The 18,304-nt window shown below is 32.7% G+C and overlaps 2 protein-coding genes across 2 annotated transcripts; both read left to right on the forward strand.

Annotated features, from left to right (window-relative positions):
- LOC115957227 (cation/H(+) antiporter 15-like) lies at nucleotides 1-3,912 on the forward strand. Its single transcript, XM_031075425.1, has 3 exons — nucleotides 1-246; nucleotides 835-1,833; nucleotides 2,683-3,912. Exons 1-3 carry the CDS (start codon nucleotides 1-3, stop codon nucleotides 3,910-3,912), a joined length of 2,475 nt encoding a protein of 824 aa, XP_030931285.1.
- Nucleotides 3,913-10,527: 6,615 nt separating this feature from the next.
- On the forward strand, nucleotides 10,528-14,371 carry LOC115957228 (cation/H(+) antiporter 15-like). Its single transcript, XM_031075426.1, has 3 exons — nucleotides 10,528-10,722; nucleotides 11,563-12,561; nucleotides 13,163-14,371. The coding sequence occupies exons 1-3, from the start codon at nucleotides 10,528-10,530 to the stop codon at nucleotides 14,369-14,371; spliced, it is 2,403 nt and encodes an 800-aa protein (XP_030931286.1).
- Nucleotides 14,372-18,304: the final 3,933 nt, after the last annotated feature.

The raw sequence follows: 18,304 nt of genomic DNA on the forward strand, positions 1-18,304 counted from the left end.
ATGAATCAAATGGACCCAAGAAATATGAGCAGCGTGATCATAAGGAAAACCTGGGGAGCTGATGATTACTTTATTTGTGGATCCCCATTACCTATTACGTCCAGAGGCATTTGGTCTGGAGATAGTCCCCTAAATTCCATCTTTCCTGTTTTCATACTCCAAGCTATCGCGGGGACTATTGTGTCCCGGGTTGTTTACATGATTCTTAGGCCTATGAGACAATCCAAATTTCTCTGCAGTGTCCTGGTATGTCTGCATGCATGCTTCTTGAAATTCTTGTTGCTTACACAATCTATTTCCACGAGGTTGATGCAGCATTGCAGCCCCTTACAATCACATCCTTATGCGCATGAAAGTTGTGCACAAGATTTGTGAAAATGGCAATTAAACTATTTGTCCTGTCATGCACTTGTCATATTCTTCTTGCTTTTGGTCTAGCTCCGCTGTACGTAATGCTTCTTGCAGGAGATCAATTTTTTGTTTTTTACAGACTACCATAATAAGTTAAAGCATTTCCTTCGCAACTCTTTTTGTATGGGGTTTAATAGAGAATTAAAAGATCTTACCATTGCAAGAGAAACTTGAGTTTGAAGATGTATGTATACATATAGTAAAGTCACAATTAAGATTACATTCCTTTTTCCGATGATTAATCTGATTCATTCTTACATATGACAATCCTTAATATGATTCGAGTTTCTTGAGGGTAATTAGCTTAGTTTGTCCTTTTTTTTTTTTTTTTTGGCCCCTTATTGTAAATAGTACTAGTTAGATTAAACTGTGTTCAAGTGAAAAAATAATGTGATACATCTGCTTTGTTTATCTTCTTAACAGGGTGGCATTCTTTTAGGACCAAGTTTTTTCGGGGAGAGCATGAAATTCAGGGAAAAAATGTTCCCACCAACTGAGATGGGGGTGTTCAATTCATTTTCTACATTAGGTGCAATGTTTGCTCTCTTCTTTGTTTCAGTGAAAGTAGATTACAAGAGCTTGATCACCAGGGCCGGAAGGAACTCATGGGTGATTGGTTTTTCAGGCACCATTTTTCCTTGGATCACTCTCTTATCCCTCTTTTACATGTATATCGATTACCTTCCACCTGCGTTACAAATAAAAATCGTTCCTTTCTTTATTGCCTCATTTGTATCCTTAACATTCTTCCCTGTAGTTGCTTATTCCTTAGATGAACTCAATATTCTGACTTCGGAATTGGGCCATCTTTCCTTGTCTGCAACAATAGTTAGTGATTTGATGCAATGGTTCTTCGTGTTACTAGTTGCAATCTTTAAGCAAGCAAACTTGGAGCAAGCAATTGAGGCATTTGTTTCCACATTCATTTTGGTACTTATCTCCATCTATGGAATACGCCCGGCATTAGTTTCAATCATCAAGAAAACACCAGAAGGGAAATTGATAGATGAAACCTATGTTGTACTAATACTACTTGGAGCTTTATTCATGGGATTTACCACTGACTTCTTGGGCAGTTCCATTCTCTACGGGCCTATCATTCTAGGCTTTATCGTACCGGATGGACCACCTCTTGGTTCAATTTTAGTAGAGAAGGGAGAGTGTTTTGTCTCAGAGTTTCTTCTGCCATTGCTCTTTGTCCGCGTTGGCTATGAATTAGATGTGCGTGCCATGGGTGACTTGAGGACCGCTTTCACATTTATGGCCATCCTATTTGCTGGTTACTTTGCCAAGTTTTTGGGAGTTTTTCTGGCTTCACTATCATTCAAGTTGAGGCCCAGAACTGCTTTCTTGCTTGGCCTCATTATGAATAACAAGGGCATCATTGAGATTGTCATTTATTTTCGATGGAAGAGGATTAAGGTGACTCTTTATTTCTTTAATCTCTATATATGTAATGAGTCTTTATAATTGAAAAACAAATGATGTTAATATTATTACAAAATTATTACAATTAACAAATCGATATTATACTAATCACTGAAACATAATCCATACATTAATTTATTATATAGTTGAGATAACATCAATTATATTAGTTGCCTTATCAATTTGTGTAAGCCTTTTTTGGTAAATTGGTAGTGAATTTAACATTTAACATTTTTCATATTAAAATGGAAATAGTCAATTCATAGAGTCAAATTTTATTTTTAAAAAGTCATGTATGATACGACATTACACTTTATATTTATAATATTTAATTTAAATCATGAAATAGACCAATGTTAAATTTTACTACATTTTCTTTTTTAAAGTAATGTTTTTTTAAATATTAAATATGATAAAATTTTAACAATGATGTTTGCTCCATAATAATTGTTATTTATCATTAAACCAATATATAAATTGGTTTTTAATGTAGTTGGAGTTTAAACATCAAATTAATTTCTTATTTGACGATAAAAAACTTTATCAATTAAACTAACTAGAATTCACTATTTTAAAATAATGCTAGGGATATTACACATTTACTACATTAAACTTACAAAGTATTTGTATGACAAATCACAAAAAAGGTAAATAAGATATTTTTTATATATTATGTTATTGAGTCATTATCATAAATTTTCCAATAAGGATTTGTGATAATTAACTTGAGTATTTACTTACCTTTTTATTATTATTGTGCATACCTCTCTCGGCCTTTTGATTAAGATGAAGTTTAGCTCATTTTTATTGTGCATTACCTAACTTGTGTTCCTAATGTTGCAGTATATAGATGAGCAAACTTTTGCTGTATTGATGTTCTCCTCGCTGGCTATGACTGCAATTATAGCTCCATTCACAGGCATGCTATACAAGCCAAGGGTAAGACTGGCTTCATCTCACAAGCAAACACGGTTGAAGACAATCCAAACCACACCTGGCGCATCTGAATTTCGTGTGATTACGTGTCTCCACAATGAAGAAAATGTAAACAGCATCATTAGCCTCCTCGAAGCATCTAACCCAACTGAAATAAGCCCCATTTGTGCCTATGTAATCCACCTAGTGGACCTCAAGGGCAGTTCTGTTCCAGCACTCATCCCTTTCAATGCTAAGCAAAAAAGGATTTTTAAGCTCAGCAACTCTCCTAGCTCTAATCACATTTTGCGTGCCTTTGAAAACTATTCCAGGAATTCCAATGGTCCAGTCATTGTCCAAGCTTTCACTATGATCGCACCCTACATAGGCATGCATGAAAATATTTGTAGGTTAGCTCTAGAAAAACTAACCCCTCTCATCATCATTCCTTACCATGAAAACCAAAAACATATCGAAGGAAGCCTTGTTGCCACATCCATTCGAGGTTTCAATGCTAAGTTACAAAGATATGCACCATGTACCGTGGGAATGCTTGTTGATAGGGGCACACGTCGCATGAACTCCAGTCATTTTTCTTACAATGTTGCGGTGATTTTCATTGGTGGAGAGGATGACCGTGAAGCCCTTGCTCTTGCGGCACGCATGTCTGGGCATGCAGAAGTGAGTCTCTGTGTTTTGCGTATTACCTTGCATTGCAAGAAAGGGGGTGAGTTTGACAGCACAAACAAATACAAGGGTAGAGACAACTGTAAACACAAGTGCAAATGTAAGGGCAAAAGCAAAGAGGGGGAGGAGGAGGAGGAGGAGGAGGAGGAGCTGATGGACGAGGCTTTGTACGATGAGTTCAAAATCAAGAACATGGGTAATGCATGTGTGGTGTGTAGGGAGGTTGTGGCGGATTGCAGTGCACAAGTTATGGATGCAATTCAATCATTGGAGAGCAATTACGACCTTGTGATGGTGGGGAGGAGCAGACACCAAGCTATGGAGCTAAACGACATTGAAATGCCACAACTTAATTCAAAGAATATTGAGCACTTGGGAATGATTGGTGATGCACTTGTTTCCTCGGAGTTGTTTGAGGGTTGGCTGTCTTTGTTGGTGTTGCACCGTTGTGGACGACCAGTTCATAAGTAGTAAACTAACTTCTTTTTTTCCTTTCTTTTCCTTTTGATAATCAACAGGGAAAAGGCCTTTTTTTTATTTATTTTTTTAATTTGTTGATAATTTGATAGTTACAATGAGGATGAAAAATTTGATATTTTTTGTTAAAAACATAAGGAGGTATCAATCATTTGATATACAAAATTTGATAATAGCATAATGATAATCATAAGTAGTAATTAAATTGATCTCTATAGTTAAGATTTTTATGTGTTTGAAATGTAAATAAAGTTTGTTGTTGTGCATAATATAAAATTAAGGAAGTGAGTTTGAGGTTTTTGAACGTATAGGCCTAAACAAAATTTGTATCGTTCAAGAATGTACCCTAGGATACATTCTTGAACGGTACAAATTTTGTTTTATTTTTTCATCCTTAGATCTTTATTAATTCTTTGATCTTATTATTATTATTATTATTATTATTATTATTATTATTACAAAATTTAACTACAAATATGTTTAGAGTTTTGGGTTTAATAATACTAATAAAAAGATTATATATGTTATTGACATATGCAATATACACGACTAAATGAGTCATATATATTGAGGTTACATGGGGACAAAACTATATATATAACAGGAGGTACAAAAATTTTACAAAACATTTTATTGTAGGTAAAAGCTTGGGACCTAATAACACATCACACGGCATGGCCCCACCGGTCTAGGTGCCTTTCAAAGCCTCAAATTGCAAGCTCTACCATTGGTCCATTGGCAAATCAACACTTCTTTATTATATATATATATATATATATATATATATATATCTCTCTCTCTCTCTCTTTTACTAGCTACTTCTTCATTCAACTTGCCAGCTGTAATTTCCATTTTCCAGTACTGAGTAGTATTCTTTCTAGCCACGAACCACTCAATTTTAAAAGACTCTCATCCTGGTTCAATTTTTTTCAGTCTCACTTTAAAAAAAATATATGTAGTATATATGCTTAAGAAAATTTTGAAACGTTTGGCCTACAAAACTAAGAATTGGCCCCCTTAAAAAATATTCAGTGACATTTTTTATTGTAAAATTTTGGATCATTTATAATTTTAAAGAATTCGCTGTTTCTATTGCAAATTATTTTCACTATGAAGTAGTATATTAGATACAAGTTGATAATAATTTTGTGTGTAATACATTTATGAAGTATGACTAACTCTGACATTAGATGTGTGTGTACGCATGCATGATTTTTCTTGATTAATTTATTTGTACCATATAATTTGGGCCCTAAGTAAAAAAATTTGGTTCCACCCTTAGGATATATATTATCTTCTTATTGGTGGTTGGAGTTTAAGGCTTCAAAGATGTTAAGAGCCAAACCTTTTCTTTTATTTATTTATAATTACATGTAGAAACGAAACTAGGATTTTACCTTAGCAAAGTATAAATAAATACATATTTTTTAGTTATTATGAAAACTAGTTTGTATTTAGTATTAACAAAATATTAACAAGAAAAAATTGCTACTTATTTTTCACTAGATGCATACAAACTAACTTAGCAACATACTCATAATGCTAAAGACACTGTTAATTGTACTACAATATATTTACAAATTGATATGACAATATATGAATATGATTGGTGAACAATATAATAAATTCATTTCATAATTACTTTTTAAGTGATACTAGGTACGTATAATATAAATTTTACTATATAGCTATTATAAATTAATATATCGCTAATTACACACAAATAAAAATAAGAATAATACTAGAGATATAAACTTTTTTACAAAAAAATTTACAAAATGCAGATGTAGTGAGTGGTTATTAATAAATGAATAAGTGATGTTAATGATAGGTCTAGATTAAAACTAATAAGAAGTTGATTATATTAACAATTTGCAAAAATATTATAAAATAGTTTGTGACTCTAGTATATTACTCTAATAATAATAATTTTGACATTTATTTATAATGTTGTTGAAGTACATCAATCATATTCATTATCATATTAATTTGTAAACATTTTGTAATAAATTTAATTTGTAGTAATTTTAGCATTTTTCTTAACATTTTTTGTGTGTTTTAAAAATTAAAACATCCATTTGTAAAACTTGTAATAATTGTTCCATTATTCTAAATAAATTATTTTAACCGGTCAATAAAAGAAAAGACACAAAATAATTTCAGCGAATTCCCCTGCCCAACTCGGTGGATATGGTGGAAGCACTGGCACCTAGGCGTGCTCTCATTTTTGCCTAGGAAATTTGTATTTCAACAATGGAGCTTGAAGGTGACTCCCTACAAGTCATCAACGCTATCAAAAATCTGAAGCAAGACAGATCGTGGCTGGGCCATTTTATACAGGATATTAAGTGGTTGGGGTCTTGTATGCGGTTATGTATTTTTTCTCATATTTGTAGGGGTAATAGATTAGCCCACTCTCTAGCTAGAAGAGCAATTTTAGCTGATGATACTGATGTGTGGTTAGAAGAACTACCACAAGACTTAGATGATGTTTTCCAGTCTGATTTACCTTAATAAAATTAACTTATCTATTTCTCCAAAAAAAAAAAAAAAAAAAAATTCATTTGAATTATTTGCTTTTTTTTTCTTTTGAAAAAAATGTCAAATATTGTATCTAGATTTCCCTGAATTTACCAAGTAATTAAAAGTTATATGTTTCATCTCTTTATATGTTAATAAATATTTTTTGAACTAAAAGTCTAATTAGTGGTATACCCAAAAAAAAAAAAAAAAAAAAAAAAAAAAAAAAAAAAAAACCTAAACTAAACTAAACTTTTAACTTTGAGTCCCAAACAACTAATTATTCATGGCACCGCACAGCAAATCAACAATCCTATCTAAAAAAAATCAGCAAACCACTTATTTTTAATTTTTCTCTCCAAAATTAAAAAAAAAAAGAAATTACCTTGTTTTTCACAGTAACAATTCAACACTAGTATTCAACAAATCAACAACCATGGCTTCCCAGTTCCAACTGCCCACTTCAGCAATCCTAGTATTTAACACACTTAACACAGTACACCTAACACAGTAACATTCACCCTTAAGAGTAACATGGTTCTAATAACACATCACATTCACGATCAAAAAAAAAAAAAAAAAAAAAACACATAACATTCAAGGGTAAAAGAAAAAAAAAAAAAAGTAAAAGGGTAAAAAACCCAAAAAGTGACTAATTCAAGTTGAGTAGAGGGAATTTATAAAATAAAAAATAAAAAATAAAAGTAAAAAACCCAAAATAACATTGATTAAAGTAATAATAAGGGACTTATCAATTATCTCTATCTTTATGTATGCGTTTGGCATGACTTAAAAAATCAATTTTTTTTTTTTTTTTACTATTTAACTTATTTTTATTACTTTTCATAGGCCTCACTGCACTTTTTGATACTATTTATGAGTTCCATTGTACTATTTTAGCTATCTTTTAGTTTTATTTACAGTACTTTCAGTAAAGAGTTTTCAGTTTTAGCTAAATAAGTTGTTCCCAAACGGACATTACATATTAAGAGGATTTAGAAAGTTTGTTATGGGTTCAAAAAATGTCAAAAATACTCATAATCTAAATATTTTATAATATTTATTCTTAAAAAATAAAAATTAGGGTTAAAATTGTAAGTCTAAAAAATTCAAAAAAAAAAACTGTCAGATAAACTTTTTTCCTAAAAATTAGCACACTCTCTATTTAAATATACTTCACGCACATTTAATACTTTTTTTTCCTAAAAACTAACACACACTAAACCCAACAGTTTACTTCATTTCAAATCCTAGATTTTAGTTTCTTAGGGCCTGATTGGTAAGAGCATTTTTGTTTTTGTTTTCAAAAAAGTATAAAAACAGTTTTCAAAAAATTGAACTTGAAACTAATTTTCAGCTAATAATTTTTATATTTTATGTGGTTGGCTCCCATTTTTAAGAACAATTTTTAAAATACTAAAAATAAAAAAAATAAAAAATTGTTTGGGAGACCATTTCTATTTTTGAGATTTAAAAAAAAATACAAAAAGTAATGTGCAGAATTTGTAGATTACCTTTTTTTTTTTTTTTTTGTGGATAATGATAAGGAATGATATCATTTTTTTAATGAAATTTCAAATGAAGTGTGGGGCCCAACAATTCGTGGACCGGCCCATTCGCCCTTAGAGAGTCCGAGGGCCCAATCCGAGGAGAACTGTGGCCCAAGCTCCATGACGCAGAGCACAGACCAATTTTGGGAGGCAGCCGAGGACAGTCTAGTCCTCGGCAGGCCCATAATCCCCCAGAATAAAGGGATAAATTCGTGAGGAAATCCAAAATACCTTGGGGCGATTACCCTAAATACCCTTCTGGATAAGGCCCAATGCCTGACAGAACCGTACTCTGCAGCTTTATCAAGTCATCCCCAACAATTCCGGGATTAGACTGATGGGACCAATGTCAGTATTTGTAAAGACTGACCCTACACGTGGACGAAGGACATCGAATGCACGCTAGTATAAAAGGAGAAGTAAGTGAATCTAGTAAGGGGGGGGAAAAAAGAAGAAGGACTTCATGAATAAGATCGCCGGAACAATCCATGCACAAAACAGAGAAGGTCCTCCGTTGGACAGCCGGAAAGAACCACAAAGGTCCTCGGATTAAGTCCGAGGAGCCCATTCTCAGAAGTGGCAGCATGGCGGGGCTTTAAACGTTTAGGCCCAGTCCATTTTCCATAGGGACCTTTCTGAAATCCAGACCGGACCATCGCCCCGTGACCAAGCCCAAGCTTTTCAAGCCCACTCTCTACAAATTGTATTGTGAGGGATCTCTCCCGCGTGAACCCAAAAATGTCACTGGGCCGCGCAGGAATCGTGTCCCTACATGAAGTGTGGGAATTCTTTTTATGATAAAGATAAGCTCCTTAATTTAAGAGATAGAAGAATTTGGACAAATATGTGGGGTCCACTGTTTTCATTTTATTTACAACTATCTTTTAGCTTTATCTACAGTACTTTCAGTAAAAAGTTTTCAGTTTCAGCTAAATAAATTGTTCCCAAACGGACATTACATATTAAGAGGATTCAAAAAGTTAGTTATGGGTTCAAAAAATGTCAAAAATACTCATAATCTAAATATTTTATAATATTTATTCTTAAAAAATAAAAATTAGGGTTAAAATTGTAAGTCTAAAAAATTCAAAAAAAAAAAATGTTAGAGAAACTTTTTTCCTAAAAATTAGCACACTCTTTATTTAAATATATCTCACACACATTTAATACATTTTTTTTTTCCTAAAAACTAACACACACTAAACCCAGCAGTTTACTCCATGTCAAATCCTAGATTTTAGTTTCTTAGGGCCTGATTGGTAAAAGCATTTTTGTTTTTGTTTTCAAAACAGTATAAAAACAATTTTCAAAAAATTGAACTTGAAACTAGTTTTCAGCTAATAATTTTTATATTTTATGTGGTTGGCTCCCATTTTTAAGAACAATTTTTAAAATACTAAAAATAAAAAAATAATTGTTTAGGAGACCATTTATATTTTTGAGATTTAAAAAAAAATACAAAAAGTAATGTGTAGAATCTGTAGATTACCTTTTTTTTTCTTTTTTTTTTGTGGATAATGAAAAAGGAATGAGCTCATCATTTTTTTTTTAATGATAAATTTCAAATTTGAAGTGTGGAAATTCTTTTTGTGATAAAGATAAGCTCTTTAATTTAAGAGATAGAAGAATTTGAACAAATATGTGGGGTTCACTGTTTTCAATTTATTTACAACTATGTCATTAAAAAAAATTTCTATATTCTGAAAACACCTCTTAAACCGTTTTTAAAATATTGTTTTAAATCAGGAAAATAGGATACAGTTTTTTGAAAACTGTATTTAGAAAAAATTAGTCAAACAATAAATTCAAGTGTGGGATCCACCATTTTAATTATGGATTACAAAACAAAAAACTGTATTTAAATACTCTTATCAAACAGACCCTTAAAAACTCATTTCTGTGTAACCTCACTAACAGTAGATAAATTCAAATTAAAAAATTACATTAAACTCAAAATGAGACAATAGCCTTATCTTGTGATGAGGATGAGGCTAGTATCAATTAAAGGACTAATCTGTTGAGATTTAAAACCAACTCCAAGAGGATTTTGGGATTAAAGGTTTTTTGTTATTCTCATCGGTTGTGGTGTTAAAGATTTTAAGTGTTATTTTGGGTCAATAGGGTTTGTTTAAACCACGGTTTTTTGTAGGTTATTTTTGCCGTTATATTTGGTTATCCTATAGCTTTTTGTAGTTATCCTTCCAGTAATTTGGTTTGCTTAGACCGAATTTGTGATTTTACTTGATTTATTTTCCCTTTTTTTCATTTTTGGTATACTTGAGTTAAATTTGTATATAATAGTCGAACAACTTCAACAGAAAATCTCCAACAACTAATTAATAAAAATCTTAAATATGTCTCATTTCTTTGTTAGTCTTGAATTTCTTAAGGGGTTGGATCTTTAGGCTCGGAGATTCAAAAACTTTTCTCAGTAACACACACACATATATATACCAATTTGGTCATATTGATTATTGTGAGCAGAATGGATCATACGTCCTCAATAAATGCCACCAGTTTAATCTTACCGAAACCCACCATGGAAGCTGATTCAAAATTTGTTTGTGGATCTTCCGAATTTGATTCAACCAGAGGCATTTTTTCGGGATATAATCCCCTTGACAGCATCTTTCCTACTTTTATACTCCAACTTCTAGCAGGCATTGTGGTTTCCCGAGTTATTTACTTGGTTCTTAGGCCTCTTAGACAATCCAAAATTCTCTGCAGTGTCCTGGTATATATGCATTCCTTTTGAAATTCTTGTTATTTTCCACAATTTATATTATTCTATTGCTTGTAATGTGATTTTCTCATTTACTTTTTCGAGATAAATTTTTGGAAAAATGTTGCTTACACAATTTTTTTGCATGAGGTTGATGCAGCCCCTTACAATCACATTCTTATACATGAAAGTTGTGTAAAAGATTTGTGAATAGGGAAAATACTGACCTATTTGTTTCTTTCTCAAAAAATCCACTTCAAGAAAATTTACCCTGTCAGGCACGATCATATTCTTTTTGTTTTTCTCTAGCTACTCTGTCATGCTTCTTGCAGGAGATCAATTTTTACAGACTACCCTAATAAACTAAAGCATTCCTTTCACAACTCTTTTTACATGGTGTTTAATTAATTAGTAGATAATTTGAAGATATTCTTTCCATTGAAATAGAAAAGTTGAGTTTGAAGAGTTAGTTGTTTTTTTTTTTTGAGTTAACAGATGTCTTTAAGTATTAGTTAATAGACTATTTTTTTTATAAAAAAAATGATAAAATTTTCATAAAAAATATAAAAAGCTTTCAAAATAGTTAACTGTTTTTTTTCTTTTTTCTTAAAAATATTTTTTAAACTAATACTTTTATATAGTATACGTTAACTTTTCCTATATATTAAACTCACAACTAAGGTTACAATCCTTTTTCTTATGATTATTATGGTTTATTATTACATATCCTTAATATGGTTAGAGTTTCTTGAGCCGAATAGGGATAATTTGTAGATTTTTTTGGTTCCTTATTGTAAACAATAGTTTGCCAAAAATGTGTTTAAATGAAAAATTAATGTGATACTTGTGCAGGGTGGCATTATTTTAGGACCAAGTGTTATGGGGCTGAACATGAAATTCAGGGAAGCTTTGTTCCCACCAATTGACATGGGGTTGTTGAGTACATTTTCCATATTAGGCGTAATGTACACTCTCTTCATTGTTTCAGTGAAAACAGACTACAAGACCTTGGTCTGCAGGGCCGGAAGGATCACATGGGTCATTGGTTTTGCAGGCACCATTTTTCCTTGGATAACTCTGACGTGCCTCTTTTACTCGTATCATGATTACCTTCCACCTTCGTTACAATTAAAATTCATTCCTTTCTTTGTTGCCTCTATTTTATCCATAACATTCTTCGGTGTAGTTGCTTTTGCCTTAGATGAACTCAACCTTCTAACTTCTGAGTTGGGCCAACTTTCCCTTTCTTCCTCAATAATTGGTGATTTGTTACAATGGTTCTTCGTGATAACGGTTGCAAGCTTGAAGCAAGGAGACACAACGCAAGCAGTTGCCGCTTTTGCTTCCACATTCATAATTATACTTATCTGTATCTATGGAATACGCCCTGCATTGCTTTCAATCATCAAGAAAACACCACAAGGGCAAGCGGTAGATGAGTTCTATGTTGTACTAATACTACTTGGAGCTTCAGTCATGGGATTTGTCACCGACTTCGTGGGGTCTTCCATTGCCTACGGGCCTATCATTCTAGGCTTTATCATACCGGGTGGACCACCTCTTGGTTCAATTTTAGTAGAGAAGGCAGAATGTTTTGTCATGGAGATTCTTCTGCCATTGTTCTTTATCCGTATTGGCTATGAATTAGATGTGAGTTCCTTGCGTAACTGGAAGACTTCTGTCGTATTAGTGTGCATCATTTTTGTGGGATACTTTGCCAAGTTTTTGGGAGTTTTTGTATCTTCGATATCATTCAAGTTGAGACCCAGAACTGCTTTCTTGCTTGGCCTCATTATGAATAATAAGGGCATTATTGAGTTTATCATTTATTATCGATGGAAGAAGTATGGGGTGAGTCTATTATTTCTTTTCCTTACCCTTTTCTTATCACAAAGTTAATTATTATATAAATTTTACAATCGGATATAACACTAGTTATAGAAATTTCTATGATTAGTGTTATATAAATTTCTATGAAGCACTTTTAAAAGTGATTCATATATTTATTTATTATGTTGTTGAAATAACTTGATAATTACATTCTTTGTCACGTAAGTTTTTAAGTTTTCGGTAAGAAATTAGTAATAAATTTAACATTTTCCTTATTAAAATAGAAATAGTCAATTCCTTAATTTAAAGAATTATTATGAAATAGATTTGTCTTAAATTTTACCATATTTTCTTTCGTTGAGATATATTAGGAATACGAACGTGATAATTTAACATTGTACCGTATAATTTTAAAGAAAATTTTCATATAAATTTTTTTTAATATATTATTAAAATAGCATTGTTCGTATTCATTATCACGTTTGTGTCTATGTAATACACTTTGAGGAACTCTGTGCATTATCTAAAATTTTATCTAGTCAATTCATAGTATCAGCATTTTGCTCAATTTTATTGTACGGTACCTCTGTGCATTATCTAATTTGTGTTCCTAATGCTGCAGGTTTTAGATGAGGAAACTTTTGCTGTAATGATTCTCTCCTCGCTGGCTATTACCGCATTTATAGCACCATTAACAGAAAGGTTATACAAGCCTCGAGTACGACTCGGTCCAAATAACAGGCGAAGATGCACGTTGGCAATCCAAACCACACCATGCACATTTCAATTTCATGTCATTACTTGTGTCCACAATGAAGAAAATGTAAACAGCATCATTAGCCTCCTCGAAGCCTCTAACCCAACTGAAATAAGCCCCATTTGTGTCTATGTAATCCACCTTGAGGAACTCACGGGTAACGCTGCTCCACTCCTCGCCCCTTACATTGCGAAGAAAAAAAAGATTTTTATGCGCACCGATTCTCCTATCTCTGATCACATTTTTACTGCCTTTGAAAACTACTCCGGGAATTCTAATGGTCCAGTCATTGTCAGACCCTTCATTATGATCGCCCCCTACAAAAGCATGCATGAAAACATTTGTATGATGGCTCAAGAAAAACTGACCCCTCTCATCATCGTTCCCTACCATGAAAACCAAAGACATATTCATGGAAACCGTGTTACCTCATTAATACGTGCTTTCAATACTAACTTACAAACATATGCACCGTGTACTGTTGGAATTCTTGTCGATAGGGGCACACGTCAAATGAACACTTCTAGTTTTTCTTACAATGTTGCTGTGATTTTCATCGGCGGAGAGGATGACCGTGAAGCCCTTGCTTACGCTGAACGCATGTCTGGCCATGTAGACGTGAGTCTCACTATTTTGCGTGTTTCCTTGCATATCAAGAAACAGGGTGAGAAGGACCACACAAACAAAGGTAAAAACAAGGGCAAAAGCAAGGAGGCAGAGAAGGAGAAGGAGGAGGAGGAGGCGATGGAGATGGAGATGTTGATGGACGATGCATTGTACGATGAGTTCAAGGTCAAGAACATTAGTAATGCGTGTGTGGTGTGTAGGGAGGTTGTGGCAGAGAGCAATGCACAAGTGATGGATGCAATTCAGTCATTAGAAGCCAATTATGACCTTGTGATGGTGGGGCGGAGTAGATACCCAGTTATGGAGTTAAACGACATTGAAATGCCATCAAGTCGTTCAAAGAATAATGAGCCCTTGGGATTGATTGGTGATGCACTTGTTTCGACGGAGTTCTATCAGGGTTGGCTATCTCTGTTGGTGTTGCACCGTTGTCGAGGACCTCGATAAAGGATGAATCTGGTAGAAACTATAGTAAACTCCATAAAGGTTTTAATGGGTCCAAAATGTAAATGCGCTATTTGTTGCATAAGAAATTAAGGCAGTGATTTTGAAGTTTTTGAATGTATGGTGTATGTTTATATTATTTAGCATAAAAAAGAAAAAAAGAATGTAGGGTATATACTTTAGAATGATACAAAATCCATTTGGGTTTATGTATATATATAGAGAAATGATATATCTACAACATTTTTATAACAAATCCTAAGTGGCAGGTTATTATTAGTTGTTATTGTTAAGACAAAAAAATAATCTTAATGTTAGTTTCAAATTTGAATCAATAACAACTAACTACCTATGATTTATTGTAAAAATATTATAAATATAACATCTCTCTTATATATATGTTTCAAGATAAGTTGGGGAATGAATCTTCTCTAAAATAGTTCTCTCTAACTTTTCTAACCCCTTTGCCGGTGAAGATGATAATAATAACTATAATAAAATAAAAAACAACAACAACTTTTCTCCTCACATGCGCTACATGAGTGTTCAAAGGCTTTCTTTTTTTTTCTTTTTTTTTTTCTTCAAAGAATAAATTAAATATATATTTGATGATGATAACTACTATATAATGAGATAAAATTAACTAATGCACAAAAAATGGGATAAGACCCTCTCCCATTGAACCCTCCAATTTCTTCAATTTTTTTTTTTTTTTTTTGAGAAGGACATATAGCATTTAAAATCAAATAAATGTCATGAATTATCACACATTTGGTTCAAAATTCAATTCAATTGGAGGAGATTCTTTCTCTAAATAATTGCTTGTAAGTAAGCATTTATCCTTCTAGTAGAAATAGTGCTCTAAGTTAATCTAGAAAGATGTGGTGTGGTCTCACTTTAAGGAATTTAATCTTTGTATCACTTTATTAACCTTTTCTTTTGTTAGTTTAATTTTTTTTTCTTCATTTCTTATTTGTTTTTATGACTAATATTAAAGAAATATTAATTATTCTTAAAAAAAAATAATAGATAGTACAAAAAAGCAAATACCAAAGAATCTTTTTGACTTTTTCCAATAATATTACTAATAATACATCTCACCTTTAGTGTTAATCACAACATTTATCCCAAAATAAAAAACCACACCAGGGATACCAACAAGTTGTAAGATACCAAGTAAGGTATCAGGCAGGATAAAATTCACCTTATCTCCCATACCTACAAGCAAACAACGTGGGAATAACTAGTTTATATATATATATATATATATATATATGATGTCCCATTGTCCCAATCTTATTGGCTATTACGAACTAGATAGAAATCCTAAATAAGTTGGGATTCCTTTTCCCCCTAGCTCTAGGATTACTATTTACTATGTTTTATATATGACTACTAAACACAACGGTCTAACAAGCGGTCTTGCTTTTACGCTTACACAACTGTCTTAATTTGTGTATTTGGGTTCTGTTTTTCTGGTTGCTTGGGTTGCAAGTTACAGAGCAAAGATGAGTTTTCTTTGCAAGAATGTGGGTTCCTTTGGCAGTGATCCATGTGAACCACCATTGGAGGAGGAGGAGGAGAAGTATTTGGTGACTGGTACTCTTGTTGAGGTCTTGTACATCTTTTCTTGGAAATCAGGGATAGTCTTGGCAAAGGCTAGTTCTGACACTGATGAAGAGTATTTCTTGGTCCGGTTACTTGAGGTTGAAAACTACCTAGGTCTCAACTACAGGGACGTGGAAGTCCATAGATCACTTATCAGAAGACAGTCTTTGCAACAACATGTTCAAGAAAAGGGAGACTGTGATGAATATTGCTGTCCACCATTGAAGCATTATGATGAGGACCAAGAAGAAAATGTGGGTGAAAAAAGATGTGGGAGTTATGGATTGAAGCTGCCATGTGAGGATAGAGATCGTTGTTCTCCGGTTAAAAAACCAAGTGCAAACAGAACAATGCCGTGGGATCATGATGAGGAGGAGGAGGAAGAACCCTTAGAAGCTCATGATGTGGATGGTGATGATATTGAGAGCATTGCTTCTTCTGTGGGTAGTTGTGGTTCTAATGGATTTGCTTTTCATGGGTCTTCTGACAAAGACCATGGGAAAGGGGTCATTGATCTTGAGAGTGAATTTAGTGATGCTGATTCTGTTTGCAGACCAAATCAATGTTTATCAACTCATAACAAGGCTAATTCGTATTAGTTAGTCAATTTGGACAGTGCTAATGTTTTGTAGAATTTTAATTTCCTATTGTTTTATGTTTTTTTTTTTTCCTTTTTTTTTAATGTCTTTTTCAAGAACACAGCAGATTGTTCCTGTAGGCTTTCAACAAGTCTCCTATTAATTAGTCAATTTGGACACTGATGTTTTGTAGTATTTTAATTTCTCTATTGTTTTGTATTCTTTCTTTTCTTTCTTTTTTCTTTTTCTTTTTTAATAATAATTTTGTCTATTTTCAAGGACACAGCAGACTGTTCATTATTGCTTTATTAATGGTATCTTCTTATTTTTAATATTAAAAATGGAGCTACACATGTTAGAGTATTCGAAGGGTTCATTTTACCTGCTGATTTGTTTGTGGTAAGTTGGGTTCATTGTACTAGATTTTCCTCTGCCTTATAGTGAAGTAGTTGTGGTCTTGTTGACATTTATTTTTTTGGATAAGCTCTTGTTGACATATTTAGCCACACTAAAGAAGTTTCCTTTTCCAATTGTGTAAATTTGGCAGGAAAAACAGAGGTAGAAATACGTTTGGTAGTTATAGATTTGTTGTAGCTCATAATTTTGTCTTCTTCGGATAGTTGAATTTGTGAGAATCTTTTTTAGGATTTGAAATTTTTTGTTCCAAGTGACCGATTTCTTGGCACAATTTGTTTGGTATTTATTTGTAACCGACGTAGAGTAGAGACATGGATCTGCATGACTTTTATTATATGCCAGGAAAAGATATATTGAAGGCATCCACTCATATTTTCCCCAATCCTTTTGCTAATTTTTTTTCAAGAATGTTCGTTGATTAGTCTATTAAGAATCCATAGTTTACCCAAAAGTTTTGCAACTAAGGATTGGTTGTTTTGTTGTATTTTATTTTGTTTTATCTTATATTGTAGTTGGTCTGATTGTGGACTAATATTTAGATGTTAGGCCGTTTCCCTGACCCTCTCTGTCTTAAGAAGCTAAACATATTGTTCAATCAGAATGCAACCACCAATTTTTTCAACTACAATTCCTCACCTTGTATTTTCTATATTTACATTCCTTCCATGTTTGAAAAACTTGAGAAGTTGGAGGCTAGCAATTGCTTTTTATTAGGGGTCAAAGATTAGAAGAATGGTTCCTGGGTTATTTGTAGTTTGTTTCCTTCTGTCCTTTGTCAGTTCAATGTTTTGTTTATACTCTACATGTTGTTGTACCCACTTTGACTCATCTTTAGAGGTAGAATCATATGGCATATTTGGTTTCTTAAATTTGATGACAAAGTATATTAGATTATATGCTTTGACTTTATTAAATATCAGCATAACTTTGGTACGGTGGTTGCAGATTGCCCTCAATGTGCATCTCGTGTATGTTACCAGTGGACCAAATGTGAACACAGGCACTCTTTTGTGCATGATTCTTTTTTCTTTTTTCTTTTTTTGTCTCTCAGAAAAAAGTTCTCATGTTTGCTTCTTTCGTGGACAAGATGGATGCTATCCTTTACATTTTCTATTACTCACTTTTGAGTTTTGCTCTTTCTTGCTCTGCTTTGTTGGCTTTAACCAACATCCTCCAAGATACATGGCATAAGGGCTGCCTTCAAAATCTGGCATTTTGTGATGCTTTCCACATTATATTGTTCATGTTTCTTTAGTCTATGTATATTGTTACCGTACTAGAAATAAGAAGGATCCTTAAATTGACTGAATACAAATAAAAGGTGCACACCATA

Source organism: Quercus lobata, chromosome 8 (genome assembly GCF_001633185.2).
Source record: "Quercus lobata isolate SW786 chromosome 8, ValleyOak3.0 Primary Assembly, whole genome shotgun sequence".
Taxonomy (NCBI): Eukaryota; Viridiplantae; Streptophyta; class Magnoliopsida; order Fagales; family Fagaceae; genus Quercus; species Quercus lobata.